Raw genomic sequence first — 22,352 nt, 5'->3', positions numbered from 1 at the left:
ACCAATCCAGAGGAAGAAGACCAACATCAAGACATTTCTAATAAAAATAAGACCAAAAATACCCAACAAAATAAAACAAACAACCTAACAAGAAAACCAGAAGAGACAGAGGTAAAGGACACAGATCCTGGAGTGGACTCAAAAGAAGAAGAGGAAGAACACAGAGAAATGGAAGATGAAGGGAAGGGTAAGTACATGGATATATATTTTTTTTAAAGAATATATGGAAACAGTAAAAGAATGGCAATCACAAGAATTCAGTGAAATAAAAAGAAGAATAAAAAGTACAGAAGAAAAAGTGAATAGATTAGAGATGATCATGACAGATATAGGAAAAAGAGTAGACAAGGTGGAAGAATGAGAAACAGCCATAGAAATAGAAGTAGATGACTTAAAAAAGAAATTAGAAGAATCTGATAAAAAAGTTAAAGAGACACAAGAGCTGTTAGCTCAGAAGATAGATATAATGGAAAATTATAATAGAAGAAATAATATAAAGATAGTGGGCCTTAAGGAAGATGAAGAAGGCAAAAATATGAAAGAATTTATAAATGAATGGATCCCCAGGGTCCTAGGAAGACCAGAATTACAGGAAGAAATGGAAATAGAAAGGGCACACAGAACATTAGCCCCTAAACCACAACCACAACAAAAACCAAGATCCATTCTAGTAAAATTCCTAAGATATACAACAAGAGAAAATATATTGGAGAAGGCAATGAAGAAAATAAGAGAAGACAAAAAACAAGGGTCAAATTTTTTTTTTCTATCCAGATATAAGTTTTGAACTCCTGAAGAGGAGGAAGGAGTTTAATGCAGTAAAAACGACCCTATGGAAAAAAGGTTATAAATTTATGTTAAAATACCCAGCAGTACTTAAAATAGTTATTCCGGGGCAGCAAAACAGACTATTCTCGAATCCGGAAGAAGCACGAAAATTTGCAGAACAACTACAAAACAGACAGAGAGATGAAGAGATGTAACAAGAACAAAAATGACAACAAACTATATGTATGTGTGTATGTATATATATAAAAAATAGAGTATAGGTACAAACTAAGAAGGGAAAGAAAGGGAAGAAAGGAAGTAAGGAGGGAATTAAGAGAGTGACCTTTGTTATATATGAAGATTAAAATCTTTTCTGGGGGGGCTGGGTGGGGAAGAATTACAGTCACTGCGAAATAAGTTGACGCTTGAGAGTGAATTCGCAAATCCAAATGGAGAGGGGAGATGTGGTTGCCCGACAAGGGACAAGCAGCAACTCAGAAAGGGGAGGGACTATTGGGGTTAAAGGAATTTTAGATATGAGAATAGTGGAAATATTTTATGTTTTAGAAATGTTGTCTTATAATGTGTTCAAAAAAAGAAAGCAGAAATGGATAAGAAGGGAAGGTGGTTATGAGGAAACGGAAAGGAAAGATAAACAAAGTATGAAATGGCTATGTTGAACTATATGGCTTTAAATATTAATGGAATACATAACCAAATCAAAAGGAAGAAACTGTTAAATTTACTGAAAAAAGAAAAAATTGATATAGCATTCATACAAGAAACACATCTAACTGAAGTGGAACACAAGAAATTAAAGAGAGATTGGATAGGACATGTAACAACAGCATCATATAATTCAAAATCCAGAGGAGTAGCTATATTAATCAATAAAAATGTACCAATCAAAATAGAAGAGGAAATAATAGATCCAGCAGGGAGATATGTAATGATAAAATGTCAGATATATTCAGAATTTTGGAATTTACTCAATGTATATTCACCTAATGAAGAAGATCAAAAATTTATGCAAAATATCTTTTTGAAGATAGCAGACACGCAAGGGAACATACTAATAGGAGGGGATTTTAACCTTAATTTGGACTCAAACATGGATAAAACTGGAAAAAAAAACTAACAGAAAGAACAAAGTAACCAAATTTATAATTAAATCGATGCAAGAAATGCAACTTTTGGATTTTTGGAGGAAACAACACCCAAAGGAAAAGGAATATTCATATTATTCGGGCAGACATAAAGCATACTCAAGGATAGACCTATTCCTGTTATCAGCCCACATTCAAGGGAGAGTTAGGAAAATGGAATATAAAGGTAGATTATTATCGGACCACTCACCCCTGTTATTGGCAATAGAGCTAGAGGACATCCCACCAAGAATATATAGTTGGAGATTAAACTCCATGCTACTTAAAAGACAGGATTTTAGAGAATTAATTGAACGACAAATTAAAATGTACTTTGAAATAAATACGGAATCAGTGAAAGATAAGTTTATACCATGGGACGCAATGAAAGCGTTCATCAGAGGGCAAATAATAAGTTATGTAACTAAGATGAAGAAGGACTACAATTGGGAAACAGAACAGTTGGAAAGGGAAATAACAAATACAGAAAAAGAATGAGCAATAAAGGAAGATACAACTAAAAGAAGAGAATTGGCAGATAAAAAAATAAAATATGAAATACTACAAACATATAAGGTGGAGAAGAACATAATGAAGACAAAACAGAAATATTATGAGCTAGGAGAAAAAATGCACAAAATTCTAACGTGGCAGCTTAAGACAGAACAAACTAAAAGAATGGTATTGGCATTAAGTAAAAAGGACAAACAAATTACATATAATCCAATGGAGATCAATGAAAACTTCAAGGAATTCTACGAGCAACTATATCAAACTGAAAACGAAGGGAAAGAAGACAAAATAGATGAATTTCTAACTAAAATTGCACTACCGAAATTACAAACAGAGGATCAAAATAAATTAATAAAACCATTTGAAATAAAAGAATTACAGGAGATAATAAAAAAACTATCGAACAATAAAACACCAGGAGAGGGTGGATTCCTAATAGAATTCTATAAAACATTTAAAGACTTATTAATTCCTCCCCTTCTGGAAGTAATCAACTAGATTGATAAAACACAAAGCATACCAGATTCATGCAAAACAGCAATAATTACAGTAATACCAAAGACAGGGAAAGATCCACTTGCACCAGCGTCATATAGACCAATATCTTTACTTAACACAGATTATAAGATAATAGCTAAACTATTAGCAAACAGATTAGCCAACTATATACCAAAAATAGTAAATCTAGACCAAACTGGATTTATTAAAAAAAGACAAACAACAGATAATATCTGTAAATTTATTAACTTAATTCATGCAGTAGAAGGAAATAAAACTCCAACAGTAGCGGTTGCTTTAGACGCAGAGAAGTCCTTTGACAGAGTAGAATGGAATTATTTATTCAAAGTACTACAAAAATTCAGCCTACCAGAGAAATATATTAATTGGATTAAAGCATTATATAAGGGGACACTGGCGAAAGTGACAGTAAATGGATATATATCAAAACAATTTAACTTAAGCAGATCAACAAGGCAGGGATGTCCACTATCTCCCTCACTGTTCGCGTTAGCTATAGAACCACTAGCAGAACTGATAAGAACAGAAAATAAAATAAAAGGGATAAAAATAAAAGAGAAGGAATATAAAATCAGTCTATTTGCAGAAGACGTTATAATATACTTAACAGAACCAGAAATATCAATAAAAGAATTACATAGGAAATTGAAGGAATATGGAGAAGTGTCGGGGTACAAGATCAACGCAAATAAAAGTGAAGCAATGCCAATGAATAATGCGGATTTCTTAAAGTTTAAGAAAGAATCGCCATTTAGATGGCAAATGCAAGCAATGCGATACCTAGGTATCTTCTTTTGTCTTCTTTGGCTTGGCTTCGCGGACGAAGATTTATGGAGGGGGTAAAAAGTCCACGTCAGCTGCAGGCTCGTTTGTGGCTGACAAGTCCGATGTGGGACAGGCAGACACGGTTGCAGCGGTTGCAGGGGAAAATTGGTTGGTTGGGGTTGGGTGTTGGGTTTTTCCTCCTTTGCCTTTTGTCAGTGAGGTGGGCTCTGCGGTCTTCTTCAAAGGAGGTTGCTGCCCGCCAAACTGTGAGGCGCCAAGATGCACGGTTTGAGGCGTTATCAGCCCACTGGCGGTGGTCAATGTGGCAGGCACCAAGAGATTTCTTTAGGCAGTCCTTGTACCTTTTCTTTGGTGTACCTCTGTCACGGTGGCCAGTGGAGAGCTCGCCATATAACACGATCTTGGGAAGGCGATGGTCCTCCATTCTGGAGATGTGACCCATCCAGCGCAGCTGGATCTTCAGCAGCGTGGACTCGATGCTGTCGACCTAGGTATACAACTAAATAAAAACCTCGGCCATCTATATAAACTCAATTACCATCCATTAATGAAAAAATTACAAGACGACTTAGAGCATTGGAAAGACTTACCACTAACACTGATAGGAAGGATAAACTCTATTAAAATGAACATTTTCCCAAGGATACAATGCCTATTTCAGTCATTACCAATATGCCTAACATAGAAATTCTTCAAGGAGTTAAAGAAAATAATAAGGAAATTTTTATGGAAAGGGGGGAAACTGAGGATAGCACTAGATAAATTAACAGATAAATTACAACTACCAAACCTCAAAAATTATTATAGAGCCTCACAATTAAGATACCTATCAGATTTTTATCAAACAAGGGAAAAACCAGATTGGACCAGATTAGAACTAGATAAAATAGGGGAGAAGATACCTGAACATATACTATATAAATGTGATGAAAAATTGGTATAACGTAGTAATTCACTGGCATTGCATCATCTGCTTAACATTTGGAAGAAGATTCATGTAGAAAGGAATAAAACAAATTACCAACTACCAAAACTAATATTGATGCAAAATCAGCTAATCCCTTGTACAATAGATAACCTTTCCTTTAGAGAATGGGAGAGAAAAGGGATCAATAGAATAGAAAATTGTTTTTCAGGAAATAAATTATTATCCTTTGAACAAATGAAGGATAAATATAATATAACTCACGATACAATGTTTGTATACTACCAACTGAAAACCTACTTGAAGGACAAATTGGGAAACAGTCTGAGGTTACCAGAAGGAAGCAATTTTGAATATGTGATTACAGACACAATGATAATTTAAAAATTTGTAACAAACATGTACATCAAACTGCAAGAAAAGGAGAATGAGGAAACAAATGGTAAACCTAAACAAAAATGGGAACAAGATTTAAACATAAAGATAAAGAATGAAACATGGGAAAAGCTATGCTCCAGAAATATGAGAAATACAATAAACATGAGGTTACGCATGATACAATATAACTGGATATACAGGCTATACATCACACCTCAAAAGTTAAATAAATGGGACCCAACAGTATCAGACAGATGTTTTCGCTGTAAAAAGGAAATGGGAACAACAATTCATGCAATTTGGACATGTGAGAAAGTGAAAAAATTTTGGGAAGATCTAAATTAGATATTAAATATAATCACAAAAAGCAATATACCAAAAAACCCAGAGATCTTCCTCCTAAGTAATATAAGAAACAAAGAATTTGGACTCGATTTGGATGGAGCACAAAAAAGATTTGTTATGATAGCCCTAGCTGAAGGAAAAAAATGTATTATCTCAACCTGGAAATTAGAAGACAACTTGAGAATACAACAATGGTACATAGAAATGAATAAATGTATTCCATTAGAAAAAATAACATATAATTTAAGAAATAACATTACAATATTTGAACAAATATGGGAGCCATACATGAAACACAATAGAGAAATCCTACCGTGGACTTCCACCACTAAAATGACAGACGTAGAAGATAACGAAAAGAAATGACTCAGTAACATTTCTTGTTTATTTTTATTAAGTGACAACATTGTTTAACGGGTTTAATGTATCTTATAGATTGAACTTTAAATAAATGGGAAAGGGAGTGAGGGAGGGAGGGAAGGGAGGGGGGAAAAGGGGGAGAAAATGACACTGTATATATTTAAGAAGAAAAATATCTGTATGTATCTTGGTCAATATGGTTTATAGTGTGAAAGATAAAAAAAATAAAAAAATAAATCTTTTCCAGATGATAACATCTTTCTTTCAGGACACCACCGAGTTCCTTTTCTGTTTCCCTTAATTCAAGTGAAACATTATACAGCCAGCTATCTCCTCTTGTATGGACCACAAAGGCTTTGACCAGGCTGAACTAAGAACTCATGACCATCTTCAAAATGGGGGTTTTCCACAAGCTTGCTAGCTTGTCATGTTCCAGTCCCAGTTGCTTCTGCTGAACTGTAGAACTGAATTCTCTCTCTCTCACTCAGAGAAAACTACATGACCCTTCGAACAGGCAACTGACTGCGGCTCTGGACTAATCTTCTGAGTTTGTTCATCTGTTGCTTTCCAAAAGAATAATCCATTACTCCACAGCATGTCCAATTAACACCTACTGGTGAAATCCTTATAGGCATTCTTCAAAGTTTTTGCAAAGGCACCCGGAGCCTGAACTGTCTGGCTTGAGCAGAGCTCTGGCATTTTAAATGAGATGTGTTTTGAAGTGTTTGTATGTGACCTACACTAAAATACCTGCCACAATTTATCTCCTATAAAATATATCTTTCTTTCTTTGGCTTGGCTTCGAGGACGAAGATTTATGGAGGGGTAATGTCCATGTCAGCTGCAGGCTTGTTTGTGGCTGACAAGTCTGATGCGGGACAGGCAGACACGGTTGCAGCTGTTGCAGGGGAAAATTAGTTGGTTGGGGTTGGGCGTTGGACTTTTCTCCTTTGTCTTTTGTCAATGAGGTGGGCTCTGCGGTCTTCTTCAAAGGAGGTTGCTGCCCGCCGAACTGTGAGGCGCCAAGATGCACGGTTTGAGGCGATATCAGCCCACTGGCGGTGGTCAATGTGGCAGGCACCAAGAGATTTCTTGAGGCAGTCCTTGTACCTCTTCTTTGGTGCACCTCTGTCACGGTGGCCAGTGGAGAGCTCGCCATATAACATGATCTTGGGAAGGCGATGGTCCTCCATTCTAGAGACGTGGCCTACCCAGAGCAGTTTGATCTTCAGCAGCATGGATTCGATGCTGTCGGCCTCTGCCATCTCGAGTACTTCGATGTTAGGGATGAAGTCACTCCAATGAATGTTGAGGATGGGGAGCCGTAGGTGATGCCGGTAGAGGACCCATGATTCGGAGCCGAACAGGAGTGTGGGTATGACAACGGCTCTGAAAACGCTAATCTTTGTGAGGTTTCTAAGTTGGTTGTTTTTCCAGACTCTTTTGTGTAGTCTTCCAAAGGCACTATTTGCCTTGGCGAGTTTGTTGTCTATCTTGTTGTCGATCTTTGCATCTGATGAAATGGTGCAGCTGAGAGAGGTAAACTGGTTGACCGTTTTGAGTTTTGTGTGCCCGATAGAGATGTGGGGGGGGGGGGGGGGCTGGTATATACAATATAAAATATAATATAACCTGTCACAAAATAGCATGACTAGTTACAGCATCCTGCAGACTCGCAAGATATTTAAACCTAAACCACTCAATGATTTGTTGTTTCAATTCACAATGCAATTTGAACCTCACTAATATGTTTCTGCCTAAGAACACTCTAAATCCACATTGCACATACATTAACCTGATCTGGAGTTCATCAAAGAAAAAAAGTGTGGATTGCAGAGGGTCATGTGACATCTCTGTCTGGAACCTGGTCAGAATGTGGACTGCAGAGTCTCTGGCTGGAACCTAGTTGGAGCTGACCTTAGTCAAGATTTGCTCACTTATAAGGCTGATGTATGATTGATCCCTGCAACTGATGGTTCCCCAGGTGCCAATCAGTGGTTAGATCTGGCTACGGGTGAGTCTGATGCACAATTGGTCCTTGCAGATCATGTGGACAGGCCCTGAACTGAAAAAGCCGAGGAAGTGGAGTCTTGCTCTCTCTGCACTTCAACTGCTACCTCAGGACCATCACTGGAGCCCAGGTTGCTGGTCACAAGCAGGCACCGGAAGGCTGAATGCGATGGACCTGTTCCAGATACCGAGCTGTGGTCGATACTGGATTACTACTTGTTAGTTGTAATTAATTTACTTTTCATTGGTGTGTTGTGCCTATGGGTGGATGGGTATTGTGTGTTTAACCCTTGCCTTCCCAATCAGGATTTCAGAATGCTTAGCTGTGTTTTACTTGCACCCGATATGTAGTTATTTATGTATTATTCTGGATTGGTCTGTGTGAACGGGTGCCCTTTTGTGAATTTCCCTGTGTGTAAATAAAGACCACTGTTTGTTGATAACATGTGTCCAGCCTTGATTCTCTTTCAACCCGTTGAACCTATTAGCCATTTCCTGAACAAAATTAGTGAATAATTTAAAACTGGAATTCTCCAGTCATGATAATCATGAAATATTTCTCCTCTTATATCAGTAATGCCACATGATGGCAGCAAACAAATTCACAAGGCACCTTGTATGCCTTACAGATCGCCTGGAGGCTATGATAGAGGGACCACATGGGTGGTAAGTTACTGTTTCAGGGAATTGTATTCCAAGTTGCTCATATTTCTTGAAATCTTAACCCTAAAATTTGCAGTGATCTCATTTCCCATCACGACCAGGATAATATGGAGTAACTGGACTGAGATTAAATCAAGGCAAACCTGCATGATCATTCTGTGGCACAGTTACCACAATAATGAAGTTCTTGACTTGATTTTGGAATCCACCATTTGGATCTGTCCTGGAGCCTCCATGTCGATGCAATTATGAAGGAGGCTCACCAGCGGCTATACTTTGTGAGGTGTTTGAGGATATTCGGTAGGTCACCGAAGACTCTTGCAGATCTCTACAGGTGTAGATCACAAGAAAAAGGAACAGTGCAGGCCATTTGGCCCATCGAGTCAGCTTTGTTGAGAACATTTGGACTTGTTGCATCACTGTCTGGTTATGGAGGTGCCAATGTACAGGACAAGAGAAAACTACAGAGAGTTGTGAACTCAGCCAGTGCCATCACGGGCATCAGTCTCCACTCCATCAAGGACACCTACAAGAGGCGGAGTCTTAAGAAAGCAGCCTCTGTTCTCAAGGACCCTCACCACCCAGGTCATGCCCTCTTCACTCTGCTGCCATTAGGAAGGAGACAAACAGCCAGCGGCACAAGGACAGCTTCTTGCCATCTGCCATCGGATTTCTGAATGGACAATAAACCTCACTTTCTCTTATTTTTTTCACTAATTTACTTATTTTAAATGTAATTTATAGCAATATTTGCATCTGTAATTGTGGTGAGCTGTTAGACAGAATCAGACACACACAAGGTAAAGACTGAACAACAGGCTTTAATCCACAAAGACCTCCACAGACCCAGGCTGGGTGTTGCTCCAGCAACTCAGTGTGAGGCCTCGGGAGGCCGGCCAGCGCAGGCTTATATCCCGGAGGGTGATTGACACCCGACCAGGTGGGGCTTGATCCATTCAGGCCGACTGATTGGCAGCTGGCCAGGTGTTGTCCTGTCCGCTTACACTCCTGCAGGTACAGAGGTTTCCCCCTGCAGTAGGCCGGTGGTGTACCACCACATTCACCCCCTTCTTTAAAATTATCCCAGAGGGGTGGGGCAGTAACAAGGAATCACACCCACTATGTACATACAATATTTACAGGTTGAGATGATTCGGCGGCCCCTGGGGTCTCTGTGACCGTCGTAGGACTGGCTCCTGGCCACTGGTCAGAGGGGAAGTGGGGGTTTGGCAGTAGGGGTGTGTGTATGGGTGGTGTGGTGCCGCATGGAGGGGGGTTGCGGGGTCGATGTATGTGGGTCGTATTGGATAGGTGGGGGGGGCTGGTTCATCTCCTAAGGCTGAAGCAGACCACTGGTGGTCAAGGAGGCCCTGCGTGCCCCATAGCTGCATGGGGATGGGGATGTATGCCCCGTCAGCATTGTCCTGGGTGGGAGGGTGATGTGGTGTGGTGGGTGCTCCTGCTGGTGTTAGGTCCCTTGTTGCGACGGTGTCCCTCCTGCCACTGCCAAACCTAATGTAAGCGTAGTTATGGTTTGCATGAAGGAGGAAAACCTGCTCCACCAGGGCTTCGTCCTTGAGTGTCCATACTTGCTTACACAGAAGCACTGGTTCTGGGGACGTGAGCCATGCTGGGAGTGACATTCCAGTCGCCGACCTCCTGGGGAATGAAAACAGACGTTCATGAGGGGTCTCATTGGTAGCCGTGCACAACAGTGACCGAATGGCATGGAGCGCCTAGGGCAAGGCATCCTGCCAGAACTCAACGGCCCACACTTTTGGAGGACTGGCTTCCAGACCACCCATTCTCGCTTTCCACTTGCCCATTGCCTCTTGGGTTATAGCTTTTCATGTGACTAGTTGCAATATCTCTCGCTGTCAGGTACTGGCGCAGCTCGTCATTCTTAAAACTAGAATCTCAGTCGCTGTGGATGAAGGCGGGGTAGTCAAACATGGTGAAAATCTGCTCCAAAGCCCTGATGGTGGTGGCCGTGGAGTTGTCCTGACAAGGGATGGCGAAAGGGAAGCGTGAGTACTTGTCCACTACTGTGAGGAAGTAGACGTTTCGGTTCGTGGAAGGCAGGGACCCTTTGAAGTCCATGCCAAAACGTTTAAAAGGGTGAGAAGCCTTTACAACGTGGGCCTGGTGGGGGGGGTGGGTGGTGGAGGGCAGGTAGAAAACGGGGTTTACACTCCGCACAGAACCAACAGGCCTCGGTCATGTCCCTGACATCCCTGATGGTGTACGGCAGATTTTGGGACTTAACAAAATGTTACAACTGGGAGACGCCCGGATGGCAGAGGGACTCATGCAATGCCTGCAACCTGTCGTCATGTATAGACGTGCAGGTGTGAGAGAGGGCATCAGGGGAGTCGTTAAACTTTCCGGGGTGGTACTGGATGTCGTAGCTGTAGGTTGCCAGCTCGACTCTCCAGCGCAGAATCTTGTCGTTCTTTTTCTTGCTCTTGTGGGTAGTGTTAAACATGAACGCCATGGCCCGCTGATCCGTGAGGAGCGTGAATCTCCTGCCGGCCAGGTAGTGGCAGACCACTTCTACAATTGCCTGGGCCTCCTTCTCAATGGCGGAGTGCCCTAGCTCGGAGCCATGGACGGTCCTGGAGAAGAAGGTGACGGGGCACCCCCCCCCCTCCCTCCCCTTGTTTGAGGGTAGCAGCAAGGGCCACCTTGGAGGCATCGCTCTCCACCTGGAAGGGGGAGTCCTCATCCACAGCCTGCATTGTGGCATCCACGATGTCTTGCCTGATGCAGGTGAAGGCTGACTGCGCTTCAGGTGGGAGGGGAAAAGTTGTGGCTTGGGCCAGTGGGCGAACCTTGGCCGAGAAGTGAGGGACTCACTGCGAGTAATAAGAGAACAGGCCCAGGCACCTGTAGCGTGGGGGTGGGGGGGGTGGTGGCGGAGGGATAACTCCATTAATGGGTGCTTCCTTTCCGGATCTGGGCCGACGACTCCATGGGCCATAATGTACCCCAAGATGGCGAGGCAGGTGGTGCTGAACACCCACTTCTCCTTGTTGTAAGTGAGGTTCAGCTCCGCGGCCATCTGGACGAATTTTTCCAGGTTAACATCGTGGTCCTGCTGGTCACGGCTGCAGATAATGATGTTATATAGATATGGGAATGTTGCCTTCAGCTTGTGCCGGTCTACCATGTGATCTATCTCCCGCTGGAAGACGGAGACCCCGTTCGTTACCCCAAAAGGAACCCGGCGGAACTGGTACAGGCTCCCATCCACCTCAAAGGCGGTGTAGGGCTTTTCCTTCGAGTGGATAGGGATTTGGTGATACGCCGACTTCAGGTTAATGAGAAAACCTGGTAGCAGGCAATCTCATTGACCATGTCGGCGATCCTCAGCCGGGGGTAGGCATCCAGCTATAATCCACGACCATCCTCAGCTTACTTCTCCATTTGACCACCAGGATTTGGGCTCTCCAAGGGCTGTTACTGGGCTCTATAACGCCTTCCATCAGGTGTCGCTGCACCTCTGCCTTGATGAAGTCCCTGTCTGCAGCGCAATAGCGCCTACTTCTGGTGGCGATCGGTTTGCAGCCTAGCACAAGATGTGGAAAGAGTGCCAATGGGGTGATGCGCAGTGTGGAGAGGCCGCAGGTTGGCCGGGGCTGGTAGGTTGGCATGCTGTGTAATGTGATTGGAGGTTGGGGCCCCCCAAAGGCAAGGGTGACACTCTGCAGTTGCCACTGGAAATCCAGGCCCAGGAGGAGTGGTGCGCAGAGTTTGGGCATGACCAGGAGCCTGAGTCCTGCGTAAGTCTCGTCCCCCACTGTTATATCGACCAAGCAGCACCCGAGGGTACCAACAGTCTTATCCTTGGTGGCGAGGGAGATCGAGCAGGTGGTGGGGTGGACCTTTAACCTCAGGGAGTGGGCCACACTCAGGTGAATGAAGCTCTTGGTGCTGCCACTGTCCAACAGGCACTTTGTTACCTGCCCGTTGACTCGCACGTCCAGCATCGAGCGCCTGAAATCGTGGGGAATGTCCCTGGTCAGTGTGGTGGCGGCCAGGACCATCTTGGAGTCAGAGTCATCGCTATCCAGAGGGCGGCCTGGTCATCGTCGTGTTGACTATGTCGACATCAGTCGTGAGGTGCAGCATGTTGTAGCCGATGGCCTCTGGAGGTGTAGGGAGCGTTGGTAGGGCGGCCTGATCATCGCCCGTGTTGACCACGTCATTCTCAATGTCGTCGGAGGCCCTCCATGTTGGGCGCTGCCTTGCCCAATATGGTGGCAGCACATGGGGAGCTGCTGTATGGCTGGCCTCCTTCCCCAGCCGTGTCTGCTGTGCCAGGGGAAGTGATATCATTGTGACGTCATTACGTCAGCCAGAAGTGACATCACACCATGAGCCGGAGGTGACGTCACTGTAGTTCACAGCGAGCAGCGAGGGCGAGGGCTGGTGCAGATGCTTGGGGCACATGCTGCGACTGTTGCTGGCGGGGCCAGATGTTGCGTGGTCAAAGTCGGGGAAGGCAGAAGTCGTCACGAGGACAATGGTGCCGCACGTGCATGAGGGGGGGTGTCCGCGGAGGAAAGTAGGGAGGTCATAAAGGGCCATTGAGCTGCCGGCAGGTTTAGAGAGGCACACTTTTGCAAAGTGGCCTTTCTTGCCGCATCGGGAACAATATTGGTTCCTAGCTGGGTAATTTTGGCGCAATCATCAATCTGACCCACACTAGGACCCACAATACTTATAGGAGCATCCGGCGCCTGCTGCAGCAACATTTTCCTCCCCAGCTTGGCCTGTGACTTCAGCTGCAGTGTGAGAGGGCCATGAGGGAGCCTGGGGGAACCCGGAATCGAAGACTTTGACATGCAGGGCTGCTGCTTCCAGGGTTTGGACCACTTCCACAGTCCTGGTTAGGGCATGGATGATGTCTTCCAGCAGCTTCTGCCGGATGGCCCTCGAGCATAGCCCTCGGATGAAGGCTTCCCGGATCAGCCTCCAACCTCCTCTACATCTACCCCGGGTTCAGCCAGACACGGTTGGGCCAACTTTCGCAAGTGTCCCAGGTAAGACCCAGCCGTCTCCCCGGGTTGCTGGACTCGGGGGTTGAGGAGGTACCTTGCACAGACCACATTCATGGGGGGCTTGTACAAGTTCTCGAGAGTGTCCATTGTGCTCTTGTACATGGAACAGCCTTTGGTTACCTGGAATGCACAGGGACCCAGCTTTGACCGGAGTCAGACCAACTGCTTTTGATCGGAGCCCAGGATGTCACCCTCGTGTGCCTCGATGATTGCCTCGACCACGTGCTGCCAGATCTCGAAGCATGTCTGGGCTTCCGGGTGGCATGGGTCGTCCTCGAGGCTCCCTGCGCTCAGGATTTTTTCCATGGCAGCCGTGGGAAAATTTTGTGGATTAAATTGTGGTGCGCTGTTAGACAGAATCAGACACACACAAGGTAAAGACTGAACAACAGACTTTAATCCACAGAGACTTCCACAGAACCAGGCTGGCTGTGGCTGCAGCAACTCAGTGTGAGGCTCGGGAGGCCAGCACAGGCTTATATCCCGGAGGATGATAGACACCCGACCGGGTGGGGCTTGATCCATTCAGGCCGACTGATTGGCAGCTGGCCAGGTGTTGTCCTGACCCCTTACACTCCTGCAGGTACAGAGGTTTCCCCCTGAAGTAGGCTGGTGGTGTTCCACCACAGTAATGCTGCCGGAAAACAACAAATTTTGTGACAGGTTCATTACTATAAATTCTTATTCTGATTCTGACATGGTAACGTAGATTCTGTGGCTTAGAAATTACAGGAGCCTTGCACTGATCTATTTTGCTGAAAGAATTTCTGGCCACACTTTATAAGATAACATCGAAAGTGAATTAAAATGTGAATGCTTATATCTAATCATTGTGCAATACTTATTTTTGTTTTTTTTTCTAAAAAGAGACAAAGGCCTTGTGTCCAGCATCGTCGAGTCCACTTGTGATGCAAGCATCTACTCTTGGTTCTGTTCAATCACCAGAACTGATTGGATTCTTCAGAAAGCTTCAAACAATAATACCAAAACAAGCTGTTGTCTCAACAGGAGCGGGACAAGTAAATCAAACTTTGCAGGACATTATTTCCCTTCCTCATCACCAGATAATTCTTTCTTGTGGAATAGGACACAGTGGAATCAAATTTTTCCACAAATGGTTTCCTGCTGACACAAGTCAAGAACTAGATCGAAAATCTCCAAGTTGGTGTCGAGGAAAGATTAAAAAGTAGTAGCAGCAATTTTATCTCTGTAGCACTCTGTTTGGATTATAGGAATAGCTCTCAAAACAACTGCTGGTTCAAGTAAGAATAATAATGAAAGCATATCACAAGTTCTGAATATGTATTTGCTATTTATCTTTACCACCACAGTACTCCAGCCAAGGCACAGACACTGGCATATTTTGGAGAAGGCTCTGGTCCAATATTGCTGGATGACGTGCAGTGTACAGGCAATGAACTTTCTATAGACCAGTGTCGCAAGAGTTTGTGGGGAGAGCACAACTGTGGGCACAATGAAGATGCAGGTGTATCCTGCAATCCTCTTAAGGGTAAGTATTCTATTTAAGTAATGCAGCTGTAGTTAAATTTAGAACAGTAATTTTCAATCTGCCTCTAAACTCACATTCCACCTTCACCAATCCCTATGCCATAAGTGCTCTGTGATTGGGAAAGGATTGCTTAAGATTGTAGGTGAGAGGGAAGGGAAGGTTGGGAATCACTGCTCTAGACCCTGAAATATTTTGCTTGAAAAAAAATTGTCATTGGCCCATTTCGTTTGGAGTTATGAAACCGTGTACATTAACCGTCAATTAAGTATGATTAAAACAGTGGTTTTCAAACTTTTTTCTTTCCACCCACATAGCACCTTAAGCAATCCCTTACTAATCACAGAGCACCTATGGCATAGGGATTGTTTCAGGTGGCATGTGACTTTCGGGAGGCAGTTTGAAAACCCCTGATTTAGAACAATAAGTGGCCAAGCATTTTTCAAAGCAGCTTTCAGCATGTAGATTGTTATATGCTGTGAATTAAATTCTATTATGCATTGTGCCCAGATATAGAGCAAACTAAATATCCTTCGGCATGGCAATAGATCCCTGAGGTTATGATGGGAGGATAAACAATGTCCTGACATCTTAATGTTCTGTACCTCGGAAGAAATGTTTATTTTCAGGGCAATGTTTTACAGACCGCATTTTGTTCTTAGATTTTTCACTTCTGAAAGAAGAGGGTAAATTGTGATAAATTGGTACAGAGTTCTGAAAGGAAACATCCCAAAGCAGTATTTGGGATGAATTACCATGCAATGTATTTTGATTCCAAGTGCAGAGTCTGAAATTATTTCTAACGATGCTCGAATATGAAAAGCCCTGTAGGGTTGATGTTGCTCTCAATTGACTTCTTGCGACTTGAGTGTGGAGAGGGAAAGATGAAAGTGTTTTGCATTAATCAAATACATAAAAGCATCTCTTGTCCATGCATTAGGCAATGAAAGTTCTTGAGTGTAATAGATAGCTCCCTTACATTTGCAACATCTGTTTCCAATGGCCAATTTTAGATCTGTCACACTACAAATGAAATGGATCAATTGGAACAAGCCTGACTACACAGGAGAAAAAAAATGCCGTTTTAAAACTGCAAGCACTGAGTGCATTTATTGATAGACCTCATTGTTAAAAATGATGCATAAACAGTTATCCTTGACTGCTTGTACATGTTATAAAATAATGTTTTTAGTTTCTATAATGATAATAAGTCCAACAGACTGTTTCGCCGTTTTATTGTTAATCATGTATTCTCACTCAGGCCCTTTGTCTTCTTCAGACGGTGCACTACGCCTGGTTGGAGGAGAGGGTAGCCACGAAGGTCGGCTTGAAGTGTATTATAGTGGCCAATGGGGCACTGTCTGTGATGATGGGTGGACGGAACACAATGCCCAAGTTGTTTGCAGGCAATTGGGATTCAGGTACTCCCAGAACTTTACATCGGCAGCATTTTCATCAAATTAAAGAATCCAGAATGCTGAAAGTTAGATGCCTAATTAAAACCACACTGAGGATGTGACATTATTTCTTATTCTAATTAATTCAGTGTGAAATCAGCATTTACTTAACTGCATAAAATAATAGTCAAATCCTTCAAGTGGGGAATCACTCAACAGGAATGCTGGATTTGAAAGAACTATGAATATTAAAGAAAGTTAACAGATAAGGTGACACAATGAATTATAATCAAAGCAGCTAATTATGGTTAGCAGGTGATCATTTTAGGGTCCATAAATTGTCATTGAGGATTACAAAACCATAGAAGAAGAAAAGTTGAATTTGCACAAGGCATTTACTACAGTGCTACACAAGATTGAATTGACAGCAATGTAGTATCATGGATTTACAGATGGGTTAAGAGATGGAAAACGTAAAGCAGAAATAACAAACTCATTTTGATGTTTTAATTCTTTAAAATATAGAATATCAACATCTGAAATAAAAGTAGAATATATTGAAAGGTTAGAAAGCATCTATGGGAAGAGAAAGTTAATGTTTCAATGAAAAAGAAATTGCAACACCACACGGAAGATGTTGAACAGGAAAGTCTGCAGACACTGTCCTTGTAGTGCAATGCACAAGAGTGCTGGAGAAACCTAGCAGGTCACGCAGCATCTATACAAACTAAGGAGTTACCAGCCTTTTGGGCCTTCATCAAGGTATGAGCAAAAAGCAGGCAGGCACCTGAATAAAAAAGGGAGGGGAGGAGGGAGGAAGGGACAGTAGGAGGACCCAGGTAAGATATATGCTGTTTAAAAAAAAAACAGGGAAGAGGTACCCACTGTATATTTCGGCGTATTTGTCGAGTCTTTAAACCTTCAAAAAGCATTCAAAAATCAGGGGTCGACGTATGCCAGATGCAAAAATGAGACCTTAAATTCAACTCAAAAAAACAGCTTGATGTAGATCTGGCATTTAAGACGACCCGAAGCACCTCCCCACTGCCAGTGCCGCCGCTCCCCAACACCTCCCCACTGCTGGGCGCTGCCATAACCCACCCAGCCATTTTACAGTTGTAGAGCCCGAGGCACCCATTCCTGCCTGGTAGGCTGAGATCCCTGCTCTTGATGGGAGCCGACACATAGCCATGGTTCCTGCACTGAGCACCCTTGGACAGTGAGGTGACTTCTTCGATGCAGACAGCACTGTACCCGATGTTGAGAATGGAGTCGCCATCGCTGACTCCAGTTGCAGCTGATGCTGAAGACTTGGACCCAGCACCATTTGGCATCTTCCTGGCCAGAGGCAAAGATTTTTAAAAACTTTTTTTTCACTTGCTTGCTTAATTTACAGATTGTGGTGTTGTAACAAAATTTGTCTTGTTGCTGGGAGGCCCGGACACCAGTTTCTGGCTCGTTCCTTGCAGAAATTTTGAGGGTGGGGGGGTTCAACTTTTACACCCAATATATGATAAAACCATGAAAATGAGCCTGAAAATAGGGATCCATCTTCTCTGAAAGTCGACTTATACACCAAAATATATGGTATATCCAATTGAAACCTCTTACCAGATAGCCTGTGCTCTTCCCCCTGTCTATTCCTCCTTCCTCCCCTCCTTTCCCATCTTTTAATTCAGTTGTGTGTTTGCTTTTTGCTCATACATTGACGAGGAGCCCAGGCCTTCACTTCCTAAAGATGGCGTGTGACCTGCTGAATTTCACCAGCACTTGGGTGTATAGCATCGGAGATGTTGTATTATTTGTTTGTTCTAATTAACTCAACGGGAGATCAATTCTGATGTAGGGTCCCGGACCTGAAATGTTGACTCTCTTTCTGAACATGCTCAATGCTTTTATTTACAAGTTGGCTGTTTGTTAGTACAGGTGCATAATCTTTTGTCTGAAATTTTGCAAACCAAAAACCTCCGAAATCCAAGCACTTTTTCCATGGATGTCGCCTGCACAACAAAGTTCGCGTTTGGGACAAGACATGACCCGACACGACCCACCCCCATCCAGTCCCTCATCTCAGTGCTCCTACCTGTCAGACGTACCGGGAGCCTGAAATCCCCGCTTCTGCCCGGAAGCCCGAGGTGACTTCTTTGATGCAGATTGCCACCAATCCTCAACACCTCCCAACTGCCACCGCCGGTTCCTGCTCCTGCCCGGGTGCGCGAGGTTCCCTGCTCCTGCCCGGGAGCCCGATGACACTGGAAGAAGTCTTTAAAAAGACTCCAACCTGAAGATGATGCTCACCATATTTTCAGGTGTTTAGCTTAGTTTGAGCCAGTTTATGTTTGAAGTTTTACTGTATGTTTTACTTAAAAATAAAAAAAGTACATTAGCAATTTTATGGTCTATCTTTATTTCACTACATTTACCAACCCCCCTCATCCATCGCTGCTGCAACTCCCCCCTCCTTCCCCCCCCCAACCATCGTCACCGCAAAACCTACTCCTGCATCCAGTGCCCCCATTCTGGTTGGAGTGTGTTTTTGTTTTGTGTGAATCTGAAATCACCGCAATAACTTAACGTACCACCGTTACTATTGTTGTATTATCCGAAACATTCTGAATTCCGAAAAGTGTCCGCTCCCAAGGGTTTCGGATAAAAGGTTATGTACCTGTAGCAGAATTCCAGACAGGATTTGAGGGGACCATGTAAATATCCCAGCTTTGCTGACTGTACAAAGCTATGTGTTAAAATAACCTTTGAGAAGAATACCAAATGTTCTAAGTAAATGATTAGTTGAGAAATGTGAACTTGCATATTTTAGTGGAAAGAATTTTTTTTAAAGTTTTTTTTTAAAGCTGAAGAACTGATCTAGTAGATTCTGGTTTGCTGAACTACAGTTCTTGAGTAACTCATTATCCTGGTACAGTTAGTATACAGAGCCAGAGACCTGGGTTCCAATCCAGCGCCGTCTCTAAGGAATTTGTACGCTCTCGCTGTACCTGTGAGGGTTTACCTTGGGTGCTCTTGTTTCCTCCCAACCTCCCAAATGTATGGGATTGTGATGAGATTTCTGTGTTGAGCAGGCTGTCCTGTGAGTAAGCATCTAACCCAGTGGTTGTCAACCTTTTTCCACTCACATCCCACTTTAAGCAATCCCCGTGCCATCGGTGCTCTGTAATTAGTAAGAGATTGCTTAAGGAGGTGTGTGAATGGGAAGAGAAGGTCGAGAACCACTGCTCTAGACCAAGTTGTTACTGAAATACTTTGCTTGAGAAAAATTGGCATTGGCCCATTTCCTTTGGAGTTCTGAAACTGTGCACTTGAGTCATTTAGATACGATTAAAATAGTGGTTTTCAACCATTTTCTTTCCACCCACAAACCACCCTAAGCAATACCTTACTAATCACAGAGCACCGATGGCCTAGGGAATACTTAAGGTGGAATATGAGTGGAAAGAAAAAGGTTGAAAACCACTAATCTAGCAGAAAGGGATTACAGAATATTTTTTATATTATATACACGTCTCTTTAAAATTCACTTGGATAATTGTGGATTATATATTTTTGCATTTATATTTGTTGCCTATTTTAAAATAATTTTTTGAAAACATCTGTTCAGCAAGAAAGAATTTGGTACATTATATATAATGCACATGGAAATAAGTTCATTATTATTATTCTCTGATTCAAAAGAATTTGATGTTACCTTTATTAAAATGCAAAGTAAAGACAGATAAGGTAAATATTCTCATCCATATCAATGATGAATATGAGGGGCATAGATTTAGGATGAGAGAGGAAAGATTTAAAAGGGGCATATGGAGGTCGGCACAGTTAACGTAGCGGTTTAGCATGACACTATTACACCACCAGTGATCTAGGTTCGAATCTGGCACTGTCTGTAAGGAGGGTCTGCGTGGGTTTCCTCCGGGTGCTCTGGTTTCGCCACCCCCACCCCCCACCTTTTATAACGTTCAGGTATTGTAGGTTAATTGGAGTATTTGGGGTACCCAAGCTCATGGGCTGGAAGGGCCTGTTACTGTGCTGTACGTCTAAATTTAAACATTTAATTTAATTTGTGGGTATATGGATTGAACTGCCAAAGGAAGTATTAGAATAAAACTTTGGGTACTTTAACTCAGGGGCATTTATTTCAATGCAAGGCATGTTGTAGGAAAGGCAGAGGATCTTAGGACGTGGATTGGCATGTGAAATTATGACATTGTGGCCATTAGTGAAACTTGGTGGAGGAGGGGCAGGACTGGCAGATCAATGTTCTGGTCTTCTGTGGCTTTAGATGTGATAGAGCGGGGAGGATGAAAGGGGGAGGAGTGGCATTGCTCATCAGGAAAAATATCAGCTGCGCTCAGGCAAGACAGACCAGAGGGCTTGTCTACTGAAGCTATGTGGGTGGAGCTGAGGAACAGGAAAGATATGACCATACTCATGGGGTTGTATTATAGACCACCCAATAGTCAGCAAGAATTTGAGGAGAAAATCTGTAGAGAGATAGCAGACAGCTACAGGAAACATAAGGTTGTGATAGTAGGAGATTTTAATTTTCCTCATATTTTCTGGGACTCCCATATTGTTAGGGCTGAATGTGTTCAGGAAAGTTTTCTAAATAAATTTATTGAAGTACTCACTAGTGAGTGTGTGATACTGGATTTTTTATTAGGGAACAAGGCAGGGCAGGTGACAGATGTATTTGTAGGAGAATGTTTTGGGTCCAGTAATTATTATGCCATTAGTTTCAAGTTAATTGTGGAGAAGGATAGGTCTGGGCCTCGGTTTAAGGTTCTAAATTGTAGAAAGGCCAATTTTGTGGAAATAAGAAAGGATCTAGAATGCGTGGATTGGGATAAGTGATTTTTGGGCAAGGATGTGTGAGGTAAGCAGAGGACCTTCAAAGGTGAAATTTTGAAAATACAGAGTTTGTGTTTTCCTGTCAGGATTAAAGGCAAGGTTAGCAGGAATGAGGAATCTAATTTTTGAGGCATATTTGGGATCTGATTTAGAAGAAGAGAGAGGTGTGTAGCAGGTATAGGCAACATTGAGCAAATGAGATACTTGAGGAGTTGTGATAGTACAGATCTATCACCAATGTACATAGTGTATATAGTTACTGTATCTAGACTGTGCTTACAGCGATTGGCTGAGAGCTAAGCCACACCTATTGTTTGCGCCTTAAAGGGTTGTGTCCCTAGCCAGGTCGGATCATTCCGGACTGGTCGGCCACCTGTGAAGAGCTCCGGTCTTTTGCTAATAAGAGCCTTGGTTTGGATCAACAAGTCTTTGGTTCTTTCGACGAGCTCTACAGGAGTATAAAAAATGCAAGAAAAATCTCAAGAAAGAAATCAGGAAGCCTAAAAAAATGAGGTTACTTTGGCACACAATGTGAATGATAATCCTAAGGGTTTCTACAGTTCTATTAAGAGCAAAAGGATAGTAAGGGACAACATTGGTCCCCTTAAAGATCAGAGTGTTCGGCTTTGTATGGAGCCTAAGGAGATGGGGGAGATAGATATTAAATGTTTTTTGTTCATCAGTATTCACTCAGGATACAGGCACAGAGTCATGGGAAGTAAAGAAAACAAGCAGTGAGGCCATGGAGCCTGTACAGATTAAAGAGGAGGAAGTGCTTGGTGTCTTAAAGCAAATAAGAGTGGATAAATCTCCAGGGCCTTAACAAAATATTCCCTTCAAATTTGAGGAAGGCCAATGTAGAAATTGCAGGGGCTCTGCCAGAAATATTTAAAATGTCCTTAGCCATGGGCATGGTGCCAGAGGAATGGAGAGTAGCTCGGGTTGTTCCGTTGTTAAAAAAGGCTCCAAAAGTAGCCCTGGAAATTATAAGATGGTGAGCCTGATGTCAGTAGTATGTAAATAATTGGAAGGTAGTCTATGAGATCAGATATACAATTATTTGGATAGCCAGGAACTGATTAGAGATAGTCAACATGGCTTGTGTGTGGT

General features: G+C 43.0%; 1 protein-coding gene across 1 annotated transcript in view; it reads left to right on the top strand.

Moving 5' to 3' along the window:
- Nucleotides 1-22,352, top strand: part of prss12 (serine protease 12) — a 180,395-nt gene that overhangs the window by 78,566 nt on the left and 79,477 nt on the right. The window contains exons 5-6 of the mRNA XM_069923133.1: nt 14,807-14,985; nt 16,262-16,403. Of these exons, the coding sequence (XP_069779234.1) occupies nt 14,807-14,985; nt 16,262-16,403 (321 nt within the window). The remainder of the gene's footprint in view (nt 1-14,806; nt 14,986-16,261; nt 16,404-22,352) is intronic.

Source organism: Narcine bancroftii, chromosome 3 (genome assembly GCF_036971445.1).
Source record: "Narcine bancroftii isolate sNarBan1 chromosome 3, sNarBan1.hap1, whole genome shotgun sequence".
NCBI lineage: Eukaryota > Metazoa > Chordata > Chondrichthyes > Torpediniformes > Narcinidae > Narcine > Narcine bancroftii.
Note: the sequence above shows the minus strand (reverse complement) of the source record. Positions and strands in the feature narration are given on the sequence as shown.